Source organism: Passer domesticus, chromosome 4, assembly GCF_036417665.1.
Source record: "Passer domesticus isolate bPasDom1 chromosome 4, bPasDom1.hap1, whole genome shotgun sequence".
In the NCBI taxonomy this organism is placed as follows: domain Eukaryota; kingdom Metazoa; phylum Chordata; class Aves; order Passeriformes; family Passeridae; genus Passer; species Passer domesticus.
The window spans coordinates 40,436,114-40,456,039 of NC_087477.1; the positions used below are offsets into that span (position 1 = coordinate 40,436,114).

At 44.5% G+C, this 19,926-nt stretch overlaps 2 protein-coding genes across 9 annotated transcripts in view; both read left to right on the top strand.

Annotated features, from left to right (window-relative positions):
• MFHAS1 (multifunctional ROCO family signaling regulator 1) overlaps positions 1 to 6,991 on the top strand; it is a 35,649-nt gene extending 28,658 nt beyond the window's left edge. Inside the window, exons 2-4 of one of the 3 annotated variants that reach the window (XR_010361055.1) lie at positions 1,310 to 1,465; positions 2,872 to 3,311; positions 4,784 to 6,991. Coding sequence is in view for 1 of the 3 variants with exons in the window: in XM_064417342.1 (XP_064273412.1) it covers positions 1,310 to 1,436; positions 2,872 to 2,875 (131 nt within the window). In the remaining 2 variants the exon portion in view is untranslated. Of the gene's footprint in view, positions 1 to 1,309; positions 1,466 to 2,871; positions 3,313 to 4,783 lie in introns of those variants that run through there. The other 2 variants (XR_010361054.1, XM_064417342.1) reach the window with 2 other exon arrangements.
• A 58-nt stretch (positions 6,992 to 7,049) lies between these two features.
• On the top strand, positions 7,050 to 19,297 carry ERI1 (exoribonuclease 1). Of its 6 annotated transcripts, none has more exons than XM_064417345.1 (7): positions 7,050 to 7,189; positions 9,683 to 9,858; positions 11,962 to 12,172; positions 13,533 to 13,616; positions 14,290 to 14,399; positions 15,473 to 15,587; positions 16,762 to 19,297. In XM_064417345.1, the coding sequence occupies exons 2-7, from the start codon at positions 9,806 to 9,808 to the stop codon at positions 17,002 to 17,004; spliced, it is 816 nt and encodes a 271-aa protein (XP_064273415.1). In that variant the 5' UTR covers positions 7,050 to 7,189; positions 9,683 to 9,805; the 3' UTR covers positions 17,005 to 19,297. The 6 variants fall into 6 exon arrangements, with proteins under 6 accessions (XP_064273415.1, XP_064273414.1, XP_064273413.1 ...); XM_064417343.1 differs by lacking the exon at positions 7,050 to 7,189 and adding an exon at positions 8,864 to 9,021; XM_064417348.1 differs by lacking the exon at positions 7,050 to 7,189 and adding an exon at positions 8,875 to 9,021 and having other exon boundaries at positions 9,688 to 9,858.
• The last annotated feature ends 629 nt before the right edge of the window (positions 19,298 to 19,926 follow it).

A 19,926-nucleotide genomic window follows, 5' to 3' on the forward strand; every position in this document is an offset into this window, starting at 1 on the left:
AGAAGAGGGAAGCAACATTTGTAGGGTTTCATGCTCCGTGATGGGGCAGCTATTGCTGCACAGGCTGAGCAGTACTTTGAAGTGTGATTTCTTTTCTGTTTTTCCTGGGGTGCCTGACAATAGCCACTAGACAGAAGGAGACATTTTCTGATGTTCTTTAACAGTAGAGGAATTTACTGCAACTGCATTTAAAAATAGAGGAGTCCAAGGACCATCTGTCTTTAGTGTTGTAATTGAAGCGAGGACAGCTTGCTGTGGCTTCTTGATTGATGGGTCCAGAGAGTTTTGTGTGGACCTATGGCTGCAGCTCACTTACAGCTGGCCTGCCTCTGTAAAGAAAGTCACTCATCAAGCCAGCTGTGACCTGATGCCTGTGCTTTGGGTAGGTCTGTTTGGCACCCATGCAGGCAAACTCAGAAGAATTGAGCCCTTGCTGGTCATCCCATATTGCCTCTGAGAGCAGACCCTACCTCCCAGTATCAAAAGGTGTGTCTGGTGCTGTTGGGTGTCTAAGCTGTAGATGGGCTACTCTGAGGAGATGGCATGTTGATGGCTTGGGGATCTGCCTTGCTGAGGCCAGTCATGTGTGGAATGGAGCCAGGAGGAAACTTCATTTGCTCTGCTGAGCAAGCTGTTGGGGAGTGTTCCCCAGGGCTGGGCACATCTCAGCAACTGGCTTTCCCCTCTCACTGTGCTGACCTGTGTCTTGCCCTGAACTACATTCTGCAAGGGTGCCAGCACTGAGGAGCTGCCAACTTGGCACTTGAACAGTGGAGCTGACGCAACTCATTTCACAGAGGGATACCAGGCGTTGTGAGAGCCCCCACTGCTACTGACTCAACACAGAGCTGGTATTGCCTCCATTGTGGAAGAGCTGACAGCTGGAAGCTGGGATTTGCATGCTCAGCAGAATATAGCATAGCCAAGGGTCCTGACAGGATGCAGCAGCAGTCCCATAGCACTTGTGGCAAATGCACCCAGGGAGAGAGGCACTGGGGAGTGTTCCATCCAGATGCTGTGAATCCCTAAGGAGCTCTCAAGGCTGTGTGCAGTGATTCAAAGCAGAGACTGGAAAGATGGCAGATGTTATGTGTGTGGGGAGCAACATGCTTCCAAGCTGTACTCAGGACACTCACCATGGTTGCATGTATGGGATCTGCTCACGTTGCAGGACCTGTAAGCCCTCTTGCAGTGCTCACCCGCGTCACTCATGGATGCTTACCTGGTGAGGGGGAGAGGAAGGGCATACTAAAAGCAAAAATTGTCTTGCTGATGCTTAAAAATTTTCACTGTTTTCCTTTATTCACAGGAGAACTGCTGAGTCAGCCAAGACCAGAGGGACTGACGGAGATCATCTGTCCCAAGAACGGCAGCGAGCGAGTTAATGTTGCCTTGGTTTACCCCCCCACTCCTACTGTGATCAGCCCTTGTTCCAAGTGAGAGCAGAAAGCAGACCTATTCCCCTGTCAGTAGACACCAGAAAGCCTACGTAAAACATGCCCTCACTAAGCACTCCTTTCTGGAAGGTAGCAGCCCCACAGCCTGGGGACTGTTCTAATTATTTGTGGCTGTAGACAGGCCACTCAGAGGATAAGGAGTACAATGAAACGGGCTGAGATGTTCTCTGAGCAGATGCAGGATCAGGAGATAATGCAGTCATAGGTGGGTTTTGGTGGGATGGAACCTCAGGAGATTTCTGTACACCCCCTTCTCAAGCAGGACCACTCTCACGGGCAGGTCAGGTTCCTTGGGACCTTGTATAGGTGAGGATGACAAGGATGGAGGTGCTACCGCCTCTCTAGACTTTATTCTGGGACAGAACTTCTTTCCTTTTGTTCCATCTGAGTCTCCCTTATTACTTTATTTTATTAACTTGGTTTTCATTGCCATAAGATGCATTACTGGCTTGTGTTCTCCACCAGATCCCAAGCCAGCAGGACTCCAGGCTGTGGTGGTGCATGGGGTTGCCCTGTTGTAGGAGTAGAGTTATACACTTGTCCTTGTTGAATTTTACAGCACTGTTGTTGATTCAGTCCTCCAACTTGGTTGAGATCCTCCTGGACAGGAGCCCTACCCTCTTGTGTATCTATAGCCTATATGCACTTCACTCCACAGAGTGGGAATGTGCTTGGAAAACAGAGCTGTATTGTGATGGGAAAAAATGTGGAACAATACTCACAAAAGCAGGCAGTGCATTGGCTTTTTGGTGCATGGGTTTTCCAAAAAAACAGAAATTCAGCCAGGGTCTGTCTAATTGGAGTGGCAAGGGAATTTGGTAGGGAGCTTAGAGGAGCAGCTGAGTGTCTTGCTGGTGTGTGCTGCTGTGCTGTATGTGAGTGCCTGTTACTTTCACTTCAGTGTCTTGACAGTAGCTTTAGATGCTGTTCTCTCTGTTCAGTACCCTCCCATTCCAAAATACCACTCCTGGTAGAGCATAGCTCCAGTGATGGGTGGTTGTTGAGCTGTGTGTGAAGGTGAGGTTGAAGTGCCCACCTGGGGCAGAAAACAAAGGTGCTCTGATACTGAGACACAGGACATTACTGCCTGTTCATTTGGTTCTCCTGTGTGTGTATACTTGGCACAGCACGTTTCTAACCTGCAGGTGCCATTTTTATTGTACTGTGCTGTCAGGCTATGCCTCCAGTCCTCGTTGTCCTCTAGCCTGCCTTCCACAACGTCTGTTAACTGTGTCCCAGTTTCACAGTCACTCTGCTGGCAGGAAGCTTGTGTTCTCAAAAAGGCCTGTGTTACTTTTTCTTCACTTCACACTCCCTATTTAGAAGCCTAGAGAAAATCGTGTGTCTTAGGTTATTCATCACAAGCACTATGAACCCTGCTGCATTACTTTTTCTTTATCCTTTCCTCTTCCAGATAAACCGTCAGCGCTGGTGCCAAAGGTTTTCCACCGGGCAGAACATGGCTGATGCTCTGCAGTGCTCCCATCTTTCCAGTCGTGGAGTTGATGCTGACGGGGATCAATGGGACTTTGGACTTTGGACCCTGAAAGAAATGCTGTGGGGCAGGGGCAGCTCCCAGGTGGGGGCCTCATGGCTGGAGTGGATGAAGTCATCTGGAGGTTGGGGATGACAAGGCATGAAGGAAAATCATTGCTGCAGATGGCAGGGCCGCTGGCCGGAGGGAAAACACTGGGGATAGGTTTCTGTGGACCCATTGATCGCGTGTTGAAAACCCATTTGGATCTCATGATGAATGTAAAAATGTTCTTGGTATACCATTTAATTCAGACCTGCTTGGAGGAAAGTCTCTTGAAATGAGCTGTAGCGGGATTCCCTGGATTTGTTCCTGGACAAGTGAGTTTTGTGGCAGTTGGCCAAAGCTTTGCTGGGGCGGGGTGGGGGAGGTGATACTGTGAAGCCTTTAAAATTGCTCCACCACAAAACAGTTGGCTGTGTCCCATGCAGCAATCTTGAGTGGAGGCTGGCAGAGGAGCAGGCTGGGAAATGTCTCCTGCCCTGTGCATTCACATATGTTGTGCCATGAAGTCAGAAGCAGGGCAGTCAGCATGCCTCTGGCACGTGTTATTTATCCCTAGTGTTACCATTATCCCTGAACAGCTGCTGGTCTGCCATGTCTGGATGCTCTGGTACTGGCACTGTGGTACTGTCTGTGCATTGTGTCCACTGGAGCACTAAAAATCTAGATCTTGGTCGTCCTCTAGGAAAGCCACCAGGCATCTTTGTGCAGACATCTGGTGAAGCAGTGTGTGGCTGTGTGGTACAAACTGCTCCCCATCACCTTGGGCTCACCCTGGCAACCATGCTTCATGAGCAGCCATCTTCCCTCTCCAGATGTGGCAAAGGGCAGGCTGAGCACTGGTACCAAAGTTCTGGTTTCTCCCCCAGCTGTATGGCTTTGAGGACTTCTAAGATGTTGCTGTTAGTTTGTGCCCTACAGCTGAGCCCTGGTAACTGTGCTGTGTGAGTCCTGCTCCATGCAAATATTTATTTAATGTAAATCAATAGGAGGCAGGCATTTCCAGAGCTAGGATCCCTTCATCAGGTGTTGCGGGAGGTCTGAGAGTTGAGGGACTTAAAATACTTGTGTTAATGTACAGCTCTTAACTCTGGGCTGTGATGGCAGACCTGGGATGGGTGGTACAGGTCAGCAGGCAGTGCCTACCAGGATGTGGCCAGGCCTGCAAGACAGTGAGGTGTCCTCTTGGGATTTGCTGCAGTTGCACAGATTGTATTCCCCTGGTTTCTGATCCTTCAAATGCCAGCCTTATGTACAAGGCTGTAAATCTTCCCATTGGCAAGAACTTAATGCTGGGAAAGCAGGGCAGAATCCATTCCAGCAGGAGATCCAGAGGCCAGGTAGAAGAAATCAAGCCATGTACCTTACTCAGGGAGAAAAGCTGCCAAATAAAAGCTGGCAGCTCAGTCAGCTTCCTGTCTCTTCAGGGTATCATTCCAGCTTGGGAGGGTAGCTTGGGCTCAGATTTCATGTGTTGACCTGCTACCTCTGGCAATGAACCTCCTTACGTCAGTGAGAATCGTTAATTGATTGTGCTTCTGTGTTGCTGTGGATAAACTCGAGACTCAGAATTGTCTGTGGTGGCTGGAGGAGGTGAAAGGGTGGTGAGATTTTTGCATGGTGCTCAGGAATAACGATAGAAAACTCCCTTGTCCTGAGTCTTGCTGCCATGAACCATGCCTGGTACAGGCAGAACTTGTGTTAGAGCATTCCCTACTGTCACTTCCCGTGCTGGGCGGCCTTCTCCTCCTGTTTTGCTGCTACTCACCTCTCTTTCCATTCTCCATAGGAAGAAACTAGCGATTTGTTGCTGTGAAGTTGCGTGGAAACCACATTGTAAAGAAACCACAAACTGGAATCCTTTTCCAGCTGGAGGCCTGTTTCCCAGTGTGCCCATCTGGTCTGGGATGCGTGAGCATTGGAGGAATGAGAGGACAGAGCAGACGTCTCACAGCCTGCTCCTTGGGACTGCAGCCCTCCTGCCGGGGTGTGCCACCTCCGTGGGAGCGTTCCCTGGCCTTTGCAGGCACTCAGGCTGCTGCTGTGCACTGAAGCTGTAATGCCGGGAGTGTGGCAGTATGGAGATCAATCTAGTTGGGTCTATTTAATACAAAACGGTGATTGCTCATCCACCCACTGTTTAGTAACTGGTGTAACTGTGTTTTCATCCAAATTTTTTTAATATGCAAAAGCCATTTAATTTTCTATGCAGTTCAGAAACATCTCGCCTTTGCAGTTGCCAGGTGGGAGATCCATGCAGGAGAACCAAACCAAGCGGCTCATAGTACTTTTGATTTTGCTGTCGCTGTGTTTTAAGGATGCACCCTGGGATCCTCAATACAGCGTCCCTTTGCTGAGCTCCTGCCTCACACCCCACTTAATATTCCTCAGCCCCAGGGATGAGGGCCCTGTATTTTTGAAGGATCTGTCATTTTTCATGAATCAAGCCACAAGGAAAGAGGGCTTGAATGCAGTGCCCTAACAGCAGATACCTGAGTTCAGAGTATGTATTATGTTCCAGTTCTTGTCCCTGCTCAGAGAGTTACCAAACTGTTAGAAATGACTAAGGCCTCTGTGGAGCACTCTGCAGCCTTTACTGAAGATGTATTATAAAGAGGTCAGAAAGGACTGGGGCATCAGCTGTCTCCCTGTGGAGCTGACATTGAATTTAACTCCTGTGGAATAGGAGGAGAGTCTCCTGGCAATCTCCAAATGCCTACTTCACCCAAGATGATTGTACTGGTTTTGCTTATTGGTTTGCAGACCCCTTGCTTGACCGGTTTTTGATTTCCTGCTGAAACTGGTTCAGACAGATTTGGAACAGAGCTAACAAGCTGCTTTGCACTCCAGGACTTTCAGCAGCTGGAAGATATCCTGGAGTACCTTGTGTTACGCTCTGAAGCAAAACCTGGGATTCAAAACTGCATCCGTCCAAGTCAAACTCCCAGGACAGCAGCTTTGCCTTCTTCTGGGTCTGTGCAATGTGAGGAATTGCATGTCCCTAAGCAGCATACAAATAGGTAGAGGTGAGAGAGAGTGAGCCCAAACGGTGATGCTGCACCTTTAGGTCATTTTAGGGTTTACAGGAGTACTTTGAGACTTCTGGCAGCTGCAGAGGGTCCTGGGTGATGGTACACCTCTTGTTTTAACTTTGCTATAAAGCAAAAGGGTCAGAGAAGATTGTTTCCAGTCTGCCACAAGCCAGGATCCTTTTCACTAGTCTCCTTTCATGGCAGTGCTGTTCTTTCTGCATTGTCTCTGCTCTGAGCTTGGGGAATTCTGCTTTAGAAAGTTAAACTGAAATAGAGCCTAGTTTGGGATTTACCCTGCCTTACAGTCTTTCGGATCAGATGGAAGAGACTGGGGGCTGCAGAAGCATAGGTCGTCTACCTTGCAGCATCCCCCATGCCACAGTTTCAGGGTGGCTGTGAAAAGTCAGTAGTGTATTTGGGTGCTGCTTTCCCAGGAACTCAAGATGTGCTTGGCTGTGCTGTAGCACTGGAACTTACGTGGGGTCCCTGTTCTCTTTCCCATTGTACCTCTGAGGCAGCTAAAGTTTGTCCAAGCAGTTGAGGCTCCTCACTGTGAGGAGTTAGAGTTGTGTCAAAGGGAACTGCAAATGTTACTTAGGAACTCACTAAGTGAGATGAAGATCTACTGGCTCACTCCTGCAGAGCCAGATCCCGGAGCTCAGTTCCTCTCGTGCCCTTTGGATGGGATCTTGGGCTGGCATCCTTGGAACAGCTGTGCCGGGAGGTGGAGATGCTGCACTGCAGTAAGCACAAGAAGAGGCAAGCAAGTGGGCCTCAGTGTAGCACTCATCACACGCTTCATGGCTCAGTTCATGGACTGTAACTGCAGGTATTCACATAATCCACATCACTGGGCAGGACTCTGCGCACACACACATGCATGCCCAGACATACACGCACCACACCCACACTTGCCCACACGTCCTCGCCAAAATGACTGAAAATAAAAGTGATCTCAATCTCCAGGAGAGTTCTGGCTGTGTCATTTGTTTTTCTTTTTGTTTTTCTTCTTGCAGTGCCTCCTTGGGTTTTAGCTCTGGAAGGCTCTGCACCTAGCTGTATATCTGTGCTGTAGAAAAGTCATGAAGAGATTTGCCATTGAGTGAATCTGAGCATGGAGCCCCTGCATGGAATGTCTGTGAATCACTGCCCACTTTAGCAAGGCAGGTGATTTCTGGGGAACAGCTTTTCTACCCGCTACCTTTTAAAGTATTTTATGGGTTTGTGAGGCCAGCTCAATGGTTCTAATTGGTATCATGTTTGCATTTGTGAAAAGCTTGGTTTCCTGCTCATGTTCAGAGCAGGTTTTGGAGGCAGAATAATAAGGCAGGTGGTCCTCTGCTTGAGAACAGGAGCATTTGTGACAGCACCAGGAGGATGAATTAAAAATGGCAGCAAATCCCCTCCCACTGCTGCAGTTTAACCCCTTCTGGCAAGTAAGCATCATCACAGCTGCTCACTCACCACCACCTCCTGGTGGGAAGGAAAAAAGTAAAAGCCATGGTTAAAAGCAGTTTAATAATGAAAGCAAAGTAAATATAATAATGATAGTAATTGCAATGAAAGAGAGAGGAATGAAACCCAGGAAAGATGAGTGATGCACAGTGCAGTTGCTCACTGCTCACTGACTGATGCCCAGCCCCTCCCCTAGTGACGGGGATGAGCATCAGCAGCTCCCAGTCAACTCCTCCTCCTCCCTTCCATTTATATACTGGGCAAAGTGTTCCGTGGTATGGAATATCCCTTTGGCCAGTTCGGGTCAGCTGTCCTGGCCATGCTCCTTCCCAGCTTGTGCACCTTCTCACTGCAGAGCACGAGAAACTGAAAGGCCTTGGCTTAGAGTGAGCACTACTGAGCAACAATTGAATCATCAGTGTATTATCCACAATATTATCATACTAAATGCAAAAAACACAGCGCTGCAGCAGCCTCCAAGAAAGCTTAACTGTCCCAGCCAAAAGCAGGACTTATAGCCCCAAGCATTGTGTGTGATCTCACTTTGTCATCGCTCAGTGTGGAAGAGACAGACTCTATGGCACACCCACCCGAGGGTGACAAATGCTGCACAGCGGGTCTAGGGGAGGGGATGTCATCCCCTGCAAGGAGATGCTGGTGTGCCACAGTGAGACGGGAGGTCTGACTGAGGGTGCGTGCTAGGGCCCCGGCCACAGCAGGGCAGAGAGAAATTTCTGGGCTGTTTAGTGGCTGGCAGATGTGGAAGTATTGGCGTGGTTGCTTTAGGTGGGTGCCACACATCAGCCTCCATCACTGAGGGATGCTGGGTGGCACTTCAGGACGGTGGGAAGCACCAGCAGAAAACAAGCTGACCTGTGATGGACAGGGAGACTTCACTGCTTTGCCTTCACCTCCTGGCCAAGAAGATCCAGAGAGCTTTATACGTCTTGTGTCACCCAGCTCACCCTGGTTGTTGGCTGTGGTTTAAGGGATATGGGGAACAGCAGACACGGCAAATTTCCTGGCAGGAAGGGGCTGGGGGTCAACTGCATCCTTCTGGTGGCTGTGACCTGGCGCTGAACACACCACGGGTGTCCCAGATCGTGTTTCGGGTGCTCTGTGCAAAATCAGTGCCATGAGGAGGAGCAAGAAGACATAAATGAGGTGTGTGCCCAGTGCGTGTTTCCCGTAACACGGAGAGGGCTTCCGGAGAGCTGCCGTGACCCCAAACCGCGGGGGCACTGCTGGGCAGAAGCCCAGGAGGGCTGGGGCGGCGGTGCTGCTGCACAGGGCTGCCGGGCTCTCGTGGCCATGCCCACCACAGTGCTCGATGGCAGACGGGAGCGCCGGCAGCCGCGGCCGCTCGGCTCTCACGGGGCCCTGCTCCGCCCAGGGGCGGGCTCCGCGCTCTCCCGCCTCCGACGGGCCGCCGTCCCCCGCGGTTCCCGCCGCCGCCGCCGCCGCCATGCAGGAGCAGAAAGAGAACCGCCCGCAGGCCGTTCGGGACGAGGCGGCCGCTGCCCCCGCAGCCCTCCCGCCGGTGAGTGCGCGGGGCGTGCGGCCGGGCGGTGCTGGCCCCGCTGGCCCCGGGCCGCGGCTCCGCGCCCGCCCGCCCCGGGCGGCCCGGCTGCCCGCCCGCCTCGGCCTCGGCCCGCCCGGCCCTGCCCGGGGCTCGCCCTCCCGAGGCGCGCCGCCGGTGCCGCGCTGTGTGTGGGCCCCACGAAGGCCGCGAGCAGCGGCCGGGAGCCGGGAAGTGCCCGCAGTTTTTCCTCTCGTTTATTGCTTTGTTTATCTCGCATTGGGCACCGGCCCGCGTGTCCCAGTCAGTGTGGAGTCTGGTTAGCTCAGTCGCCGAGAGATATCTCGCTGCTCGTGAAGGCTTTGCCCGTTTGCCCCAGAGAACTCTTTCTGTTGAGATTAGGATGCGTATTCAAGTTTTGTCTCCAAGAGCTGCTGTTCGACATGGCTCAAGACGCGGGCATTAGTGTCCCTTTATTCTGTTTGTTGCTGTTTAGGAAAACATTGTTTCAGAGCAGGCTTCGGTATTGATTCGCTTACCTTTCTATCAGCTAGTTCGCTCCGTTTGATCACAAGTGTAACAGTGTGAGGCTTTACTGTTCTGGTGCCAAAACGAGCTGAGAAATGCTCAAGCATCTTGTTTTGACGTTGTTAAATGACTTCCTGATTTCTCTTTCTCCTAGGGTAGACAGCATTGTGGGATCAGTGATCAAGAAACTAATGGCAAAACCTCAACTGCTAGTGCAAACGACTTCAGTGATCCGATTTACAAAGAAATCGCTATAACCAATGGTTGTATCAACAGAATGACCAGAGAAGAGCTCAGAAGTAAACTTGCAGAGTTCAAGCTTGAAACCAGGTTATTTGTAAACATGTTGATTTATCTTTGAGAGCAGTAGAGTCATGAGGGATGATTATTTAAAGTTCAAAAACTCAGCACAAAGTGAAAAGCAGGCACAGCACCAGACACCAGTTGTTTCATGTGCAATCTTGTTGCAGCTTTTTTGTTGTAGGATTAATGTGTACTGCTTAATGTGTGCTGTCTCAACTGGCAACCCAAAGAAATGCTTGAATACATAACTGTAAGGTACTTCTCATCACTTTTTGGTCAAGGGGGAAAGAAGAGCTGCAGTGGTTCTCAGGTGGTGCTGCAGACCTTCATCATACATCAACTTGCTTCAGAACATCCATATTTTTACTTAGTGTACCAGTGCAGGTCTGATACTTGCTACAAACTCTGGTGGTGGGGCTCAGGATTTAATCACTGCAGAGGAGAAATACCTTTAGATGGAGAGTTTGCTACTCTGAATACATGTGCTAGAAAAATGTGAAAAAATGAATGTATTGTAAGCTGGATTTGTGTTCACTGGGGCAGAGGCAAGGGAATATAGTGTAGTTCCTGGTGTACTGGAAATGACCTGCAAGATTAATAATTCTGTGGCCAGGCAACATATTGACATATTGTGAAGAAGGTCAGCTGAGAAAAATAGTCTTGTTTCTGTAGGCAGCAGGAATGAGGAAGTAGTGGTGGGGAGTTGGTTGGCTAATTAATTTAGTGCCTCATGAGGAGAAAATCTTATCATTACTTGAGAAGATTTTTGGTAAAACACATTCGATTTGTCTAGCTATTTAGCAGTTGCTCTGATTTTAAAATTGAAAGCAGAATTCAAATAGTATATGATGTGTTTGTGGCCTTCTCTTAGGTTATTAGTTTTCTATATCAGTTTTTAAATTTAGTTGTAAATGCTGAAGGCTTAAGATTTCTCTTTTACCCAAGCTAGGTTTCTTTTGTCAATATATTCAAGTATGCCTTATCTGTAAACAAATAGTGCATCAGTTCTAATGTAGAGTATTGGCAGATTACCACACACCATGCTTTCCTTCAAGGTTATTGTGATAGTCAATCATTTCCTATTTTCAACCTTTTTTTAATAAGTTTAGTAAAGAAAGAGGTCATTTCCCCCTCCATCAGCTCCCATACTGTCTCAGCTTTTAATGAACTGGTTATTGACTTAAACTAGACCAATAAACCAGAGTGAGGAAGAGTTCTCTGCAGAAGCAGCTGATGTTCTCAAATGCTTGTTTAGTAGCTTGATTTCAGTTCTTTTTTGTGGATCACGGGGCTGCTTTTCTGATAAACCACTTGCTACTCATATCTCTTACAGCTTCTGTAATTTCATTTGCAATGAATAATTTTGAAAATAACTTCCTTGGATGGGTAAATGATCCTCATTTATTCAGCTCTGGTTTGGTACATGGCAGTTCTGGAATATGCCTTCATATATTAAAATGTTTATTTTAAAATGACACAGTAAGTAACTTAAATCACTTGCCATGTGAATTTATTTGTAGCCACAAAATTCCTGAAAAGCAGGATCTTGACCAGGAGGTTTTTTTAACAACTGAAATCTCAAATACAAATACTTTATTTTAATTGAGTTATTCAAGCTCAATTTAAAATTTAAATTGAGAAGAATGTAAAATGTGGACGTTTAAGATTGATTCTGTGTTGTCTCTGCCACTGATGCAGAAAGGCCTCGGGCATGAATCACTTCAGGTAGAGGGCACAGGGGAGTACAGGTGAAGCACTACTTCTTCCAGGGCCAGAGGTCAACCTGGAGCAATCTGCAAAGACTTGAGCTTTGGAAAAGCTTTGGATACTGAGTCTTGCTGAAGCAGAGGTGACTGCAGAGTTCTGTGTGCCATGCTTCCCAGTCTGTGTCTGGTATTGTATTGGGAGGGGTATCAGCCTCTGGGTTAGGCCAGAAATGTGTTTATTGTAGTGTAGATAATGGGGCTAACACTCCTCTATGATAAAGTGGAATTCAGACTTCACATGTGCTGGTGTTGAAAATGAGGTTAATATGTTTTGAGCTTTCAAATGTTAAATATAGGTTCAGTTTTACAACACGGAAATAATTAAACAAGAGTGTGATCTTTGTCACTTTCCCTATTTCTTTAGAGGAGTGAAAGATGTACTGAAAAAGAGATTGAAAAACTATTATAAGAAACAGAAGCTGATGCAGAAGGACCACATTAGTGGAGACAGCTGCTATGACTACATCTGTGTCGTTGACTTTGAAGCAACTTGTGAAGAAGGAAATCCACCTGAATTTGTACATGAAATAATTGAATTTCCTGTTGTCTTAGTAAACACACGTACCCTGGAAATAGTAAGTGATCTAATGGCTGTGTTGGTATGCTGTTATTTGAAGTAACTTGTTTGCGTCAGAAGGTATAGATTAGTTTCTAGGTAGATGTTGAACTTCATTAAAAATAGCATGCTTTTTTTTCATAAGGGTTTATCCTCTGTGCCTCTTAGATACAAACAAAACTTTCTCTTCTGAAAGCATTTTCCAAATGATCATCCAAGTAGATCATTCTCCTGCTGTCAGCTCCTTCTATTGATACAAATTTCTCAGTTGTCCATGTATGTTCGCACCTGCCCTTTCTTTCCCTACTTTAAGGCCCACAAATCATTTTCTAGGACTCGAGGCATTCATCATAATCAAAAATGATCAATTTCTGTGGTCCTGTGTGAGGCGATCTAGAACACACTAATGCAGAGGTCTAGAAAGTGAGGTTGAGTGAACTCCACTGCTTGTCAGGCTCAGCTGTTTCCACGTTGTACCCAACAGACTGACAGCTGTGTCACCTGATTTAAACATACTTCACAGGCATTTGGTAGCCTCAAGTGCTCGGTTCCAGTACTTTTAGTTCTTTTAGGCTAAACCACCTGCTGCTTAACTGAAATTGAGTGAAACAGAGGATGTGCACACACCTCTGACTAATGGTTTGTTTATGAAGAACTCTTATTAGGAAGAGGATTTCCAGTAATCATTGTGGTGCTGCAGTAAAGAATAGCTGCCTGCATGACTTAACAGCAGAAGAAGGATTGTGCAGATTACCAGGATTGTTTTTATTGCACTTAGAGTGGGTTTTTTTCTGTCTGTCCAAAAGGTTTTGTATAACAGCAGGGATTTGGGGCTTTCTTTTTTTCATGAAACTTGCCTTCAGTCTTCACTCTTGTGTTGCGCAGTTTCCCAGAGAGATTTTGTTTGTCTCTGCCTGGCTGGCATCCAGAGGCATAGGACTTGCCTGAAGCTTCTGAGGTGTGCAGCTGGTTGCTTTCCTTGAATTGCAGGTGAACCTTTGGAGATACCACCTAAAAAACATAAGGCTTTGCTCATGCCTCTCATGTATTCCCTTACTTTTGCTCTTCTTTTCCCAAATCTTTTCCAAAATCTGCTTTTTTTGCAGAAAAAGTCCTTTTTCCCTCTTAACTCCACATTCCCACTCTGGTGCCTACTGGCTGAGAGGAAGGGCATGTTCTGGTTGGAAAGCTATGTGTCCTGTTAGGAATCTGATGATGGCCAGTCAGGGGGCTCCTACTGGCTCGGGAGGTGCACACTGCTTTTTGCCTGCAGCAGAAACAAGTAGCTGCTGTTGCCTTTGGGCTGCAGGTGAGCCAGAGAAGTTGCCTTGCAGGCTGCAGAGTGTGCTGCAGCTGAGCCATTGATTCTCCTGTTACAGGAGGACACCTTTCAGCAATACGTGAAGCCAGAGATTAATCCCAAGCTTTCAGACTTCTGCATCAGTCTGACAGGAATAACACAGGTAATTTGCACTTTTGTTTCTTCAGGAAGAAATAGGGAAAAAAAAGGGATGTGATGTTGATGTTTTCAGACTGGTAACCTTAAATGGTAGTTTTTCATGGTTATTTTTCTGTAAGGCCTGTTATCTTAATCCTTGTTTTTTCCCTCTCCCAGTTATCACAGAGCTGATTTCATTAAGTTGGTCATTTTATGGGGAAAAATATTTTCTTTTTAATTCATGTGGAGAAATTTAATCTTCAGTAGGGCAAAGCCCCTTGTGAATCGCATCAGTTCCTCTCCTAATATTTTTGTTCTGAAGAGTTTAGAGTCCTAGGATGGCAATGGCTTGTGATAAGTGACTTAAGAAGGAGCCTGGGAAACAACCTTAAAGGTTTTAATCCAGGTTCAGCCACGGACTAACCTTTTACCTTTACAGAAGCTATTAGGAGGTTGGCTCTTGTAGCAGTGCTTCTGTGGTGCTGTTTTTTCAGTTTAGAAAAACCTGTCCAGTGATCTGTTAACATATAATCTGTTTTTGTAAAGATTTTGATGAAGCCAAGCTTTTAATTGCCCATATACCAACACAGTTTATACACTTAATGCTGAGGGATTTTTTTCTGAAAAAATGTTTCTTACTTTGTTGGTTTTTGTTGGGTTTTTGTTGTGGTTCTTTTTTTTTTTTTTTGTTCCCTTAGGACATTGTTGATAAAGCTGATATTTTTCCTCAAGTTCTGCAGAATGTCATAGAGTGGATGAGACAGCGAGAACTGGGAACAAAGTACAGCTATTCCCTGTTGACTGATGGGTATGTCCTTATACAGCCTTCAGCACAATCTAAAACTGCAAAACCACGTTTAGTATTTGTGAGAGCATTGCTAAAGATGGATCAGGACACTGCCATTTTGCTGGTTTTATTTTAATGGAAGCTTTTGTTAAAAAGATTGTTTGACTGGTACAGCTGAACTGAACTATTGAAAATGAAGCTAAAATCCATCAGATGGCGCCGTTTCTTTCCTACTGGGCTGTATGCAACTGCCATGCTGAAGACTGCACTTTGTTGCTGCTGTAATTCTCCATTTATATCTAGCACATAACACCTGAAAATAATACTCTGCAATTTTTAATTTTTAACCTATAATTACACTACTATGTTTGGAAGCAACAGTGAATTAAAAAAAAGAAAATGCGAAAGCAAAGCTGATGCAAGACTGGTTATATTACTGGGCTAAATGTCTCTGGAATTGCCATCCAGAGGAATCCCCCCAGTGAAATTCCTTAAGGAAAATAGGAGCATTGAAATCTCTGTTGTATAGGTGAGATTGCATAGAGAGCTAGAAGAGATGGGGGAAAAATGCTTTACTTTAGCTTGCAGCTTACAAACTTGTTGGGGTGGTTCACTTCAGGAAGGCAGGCTGCTAAATAAATAGGATTGTAATTTCTTCATATTTTCATAGAGAACTGGTTTCTCATAAAACTAGGTGCAGTCTAGTTTCTACCTGAAGTAGAGAGATAAATGCATACCCAAATAATCAGGAAGATTTAAGGTGTCACTTGCTTCCCCAAGGGCTGTGTAAGCATCTAATTTATTGGCAGTTTTCCATGTTGATGTGGTAGATGGAATAGTTGGTGTGCTATTTTTTGTCCTAGCTGTTGTGGACCTGAAACCATCCTGGTGAAAGTCTTGCTCCTATTTTTTCCCCATGATTAACAAATTCATATAAAAAAATTCTTTACCAGGACTATAGCAAATGAGCTTTTCCTAAACTGTTTTCATTCTACTGATCACCTGAGACAAGACAGCTTTTAGCTGTACAACTGTGCAATATGCAGAACACAGAATTATACATGACTAACGTTTTCCTCTTTTGACTTTTTAAGATCTTGGGATATGAGTAAATTTTTGAACATCCAGTGCCGTATTAGCCGTATCAAATACCCTTCTTTTGCCAAAAAGTGGATCAATATTCGCAAATCATATGGGAACTTCTACAAGGTTTGTACAAATTGCTGTTTCTCTTATGGGAAATTTTGGTTTAAAAGTCTAGAATGACCTGTTGTGCTTGTCATCTCTACTTGTGTAGTATAAAATTATAGTACTTGAACTACTTGTCTGGTGCCTGATTTTCAAATGTGTTTCATGTGCAGATCTCACTTCACTAATTGAAGATCATATAATTAGTGCATTTTGATTTTAATCTTGTTTTTAAGAATCAGGTTGTGCTCCTTGAACGCTTGCCTAAAAATGTTATACCAGTCCTCTTAGATCAAGTAGTTCAGCTGAAAAGACTGTCTTGATTTTTTGATTATTTTTTCCTGTTTTCATGCAATACACTACAAAATTAACTTGTACCATTACCCTCATAGGATCTTGACTTTGGACAGTGTCATGGAGGCAGAGAAAGATTAGGATGTATCTACAGTGGAATCAAATTGTCAAGAGAAAAGTAATACTGAGTTCAGTGCTGGACCTTATTGCTGCTTTCTGTCAGACCACCATAAAATGAATTATTGGAGATTCTAGCAAATTCCCAATCAGTCTACAGTAAAATACTTTTTTTGAAAGGGATTTAACCTAGCTAATGGTCTTCTTTTGAAGGGCTTTTTCATACAAAATGTAACCTGTAGATAAAAGAGAGATTGACATCTAATAAGGAAGAGCTTTACTTTGTGCTGGACAAATATTACAGGGTTGCTGTAGGTGTTGCTGATGAGATCCTGTGAAGGTTGAAGGCATTCAGGAGCTTGATGTCAGTGAGAATCAGGAGCTTGGTGCTTCTTTAATCACTTAGAATTTAAAAGGAAAGCCAAACTCAGATTTCCTCTACAATGCCACTGTTTTCTGGTTTTTATAAAGATAGTTAAACTTATCTAGGTCATGGCTTCCACCCTTGCCAGCACAAGTGTGTCTTGAACTGGTGCTGGTCAGAGGCTCTTGACATGATCCCAGGTCTAGACAAATTCCTGTTGACTATTTCTCCTCTGTAAAAATGAGAGTGTCTGTCTCACCAAGGTGCTTTGAAGTTAAATGTTTAGTGGTCTGACAGAAGGCAACATGAAAGTCATTTGTGACTTAAGTAGGCTTAAAATCTGTTTCTACTGCCTGGTGTTAGATTTAAAAGACTTGGTACCGAACCTAATCCTTGAATGTTACTCACTTTCTCCATCAGGTTCCTAGAAACCAGACCAAGCTGACAATCATGCTTGAAAATCTGGGCATGAATTATGATGGGAGACCTCACAGTGGACTTGATGACTCTAAAAACATTGCAAGGATAGCTATAAGGATGCTGCAGGATGGCTGTGACCTGCGGGTGAATGAGAGAATTCACGGTGGACAGCTGATGACAGTCTCCTCCTCAGTCCCCTTAGAGGGAGCCCCTGCTCCACAGATGCCCCGCTACAGAAACTAGCAGTTCAGGGCTCTGCCCCGGGAGCTGCCCTCAGATACCTGCTAAAGACTCCAGAGCTTACTGAATGGCCACCTCTGCCAGCTTGTCTGCCGTGCAGAATCCTCAAGCACCTTAACTAATCATCTCTGTTGAAATAAAGAGGAGCATGGAAGCTGTTTGTTCTTTGAAGCCTATTACAGCAATTTCTTTTTGTACTGATGATTTCCATTGTTGTTTCCAGCTTTGCTAGCAGTGAGGTTGATATCTGGAATCCAGACAAAGTGTTAAGCTTTTAAGAACATGTAATTTGAACACCTGCTAAGAGGGACTGTGCCTGTGTGCTGCTGTTCCACCCCAGCCTGTGGGCAGTGTTTGTTCACTGTGATGTACTCCAATGATATCTAGCATCTGCTTATTCATTGCACACAAATAAGCCATTTCTGGAAGAACTGAAAGAGCAGTGGTTGGGTTGGCCCTTCCTGATAAGGCACTCTGCTAAGGGTTCCTAACAATTTTTTTGTTTTTTACAAAGTCTAGGAGAAATGGCTGTGCATTCATCAGTTCTAAAGCAGTAGAGGAGTACTCTGTTGTTTGGGGTTCTTCTTTAAGGTATACATTTGTCTCCTTCCCCATCAAATGGAAGAGCTGGGTGTTGAATAAAAATTTCATTAATATAGTATGATGGTATTTTTCTAACCTGTGTTTCAAAAGAGAAGGTTCTTTAGAGTTTCACTTTAAGGATCCCATCTCCTATTCCTGCAAAGCTGCCCTTCATTTAATGTTTTTAGATACCATCAGCCATTTACTCTTAAAAATGAGTGAAGTAAAAGTAAGTTCAAAACATGCCAAGTTGTCAAAATTTCATGCTCTATGATTATTACCTTAAACAAAACAAGAAGCTTCTCATTAATGGCTAAAGATGTGTTCAGCTATTTTTGGTATCTTCTTGTGCTTCTGCCACCATGAAGTTATGCCTTTATTACAAAATCTAGGATTGGAAGATTCATATAATTTTATTATTAAAGGCCACAGTTAATTACTATCAACTTCTGCTTACTCCCTAGGCCTCAGATAAGATGATATTCAAAGAAGGCCAAAGTACTAATTTGCCTTGTCTCCATGGGGTGTTACAAAGTGCACCATTAATGTGAGCAGCTTTGCATTAGAATGGTTGTTCTGAAAAGTGGAATAATGTATTTTGGTTGCTCTCAGTTTGGAAAAAAAAAAAAAGAAATTTGTATCCTTGTATTACAATTCACCCTTTTTACCACCTGCATTCAGGACACAAAATAACCAATTAATAAACTTTGTTAAGAACACTGACTGACTAATCAACTCCCAGCCCCTCTTTGCTCTTCTGACTGTTAAACTGCATCAATGGAACTGTGAAAACTTCCATTTTAAATTCCTGCAGGAGGGAGAAGTATTAGTCAATTCTTAGTTGCTTCATATGATTTCTTTCTGGAGTCACAGATTTGGACAGTCATAACTGCTTCAGTTATGTTTTTTGGTGGGTTTTTTTTCCCCTGGAAGTTTGGGGGTTTTTTGTATTTTTTTCCCCTGAAAGCAGATAGTTGCTCTTTTGTAGAGAACTTTGTTGAACTTTACAGTTGTTTTTCTTTTTGTAGCCCTGCTTGATGGATTTTCACAAGGTAAAATACAAATCTCTGATATACTTTCTCCTCAAATGCCATTTATCTGTCAGCCCATATTTTGTACAAATTCTTATATATATACTTTTCACTGTAGGGACTGTAGTAACCTCTTTTTCTGAAGTACCATGGTAATTTACTTTTTTTTGTGTCTGAGTTACTGTTGTGCAAGTTTCTGTGACAAAATAGAGTCTAGTTCAGCAGATCTCCCCTGGGCATGGTGGCAGCCAGAGACTTTATCACTAGTCTTTATTTACAGGTCTGGAACCAGGCTCACAGTCAAATGAGAAACTTTTTTTTTTTTAACAGATTATACTACAGGTTGCATAAGAGCTGTTGTAATTGTACATCATTTATTTTAAGTACAGAGATGTTTATTTTTGCTAAGTAACTTCAAAAAGATATTTTGAGATAAGGGTTAAATCATAACTGTTCTGTTTACTGTTTGAGTAGGTTGGGATGTTTTCTATCAGTGAGCTGCAGAAATCTGTAGAATCATTCCAGATACTATTTTAATTGTTGGATTAATGTCAAACAGTAAGGTGTAAGTATTTTCACAGAATATTTGATTCTGTGATTTTGAGATGAAGTGAATTTTAACAATGTTTGCTGATTTGTTTGAAATGTAAACAGACTTATTAAAATAATTTCATATTTTTAAACATGTCAGGTACTGAATTTGGTCTGTAAAGCATGAGATGATTTCAACAGTTTTGGGGGTCTTGGCATCAGCTCAGCTCATGATTTGTCTTCTCTAGTGAACCAGCAACATTGCCATGGCTGGATGGTTTAAATCCCATGCAACACTCTGTAATGAAATAAATTTTCCTGGATACTTCATACCACAGGGAAAAAAATTGTTTGGTGATTTTACTACTGATGCTCATATTCAGCCAAACAGCGTTTTTTCAGATTGATCTCATTTGTTCATCCAAAGAAGCTTGCTGAGAGCATCTGCTGTAATGAATATTTTAATTTATTAGAGGAGTCTTCCCATGCTGGTAAAAATAATTGACAACTATGTAAAAAACAATCCAATCTCTTTTTTATGGAGAAAAAAAACATGCAGACATTGCTTGCCTTGTTGAAGTCAGAGGCTTGGTTCTACTCTTGCTTTTTATTTCACATTTCAGGAGCTGTACTTGAGCAATTCTACTACTGCAGACAGCGTTTGTGGAACAGTAGAAACTTTAAACAAAGGGATTGCAGACTAATTTCAACATGAGTGCTTTTGAAGTAGATTTCTTAATATATATTTATATGAACATGAGAGGGCTTCACAGAATCTTGG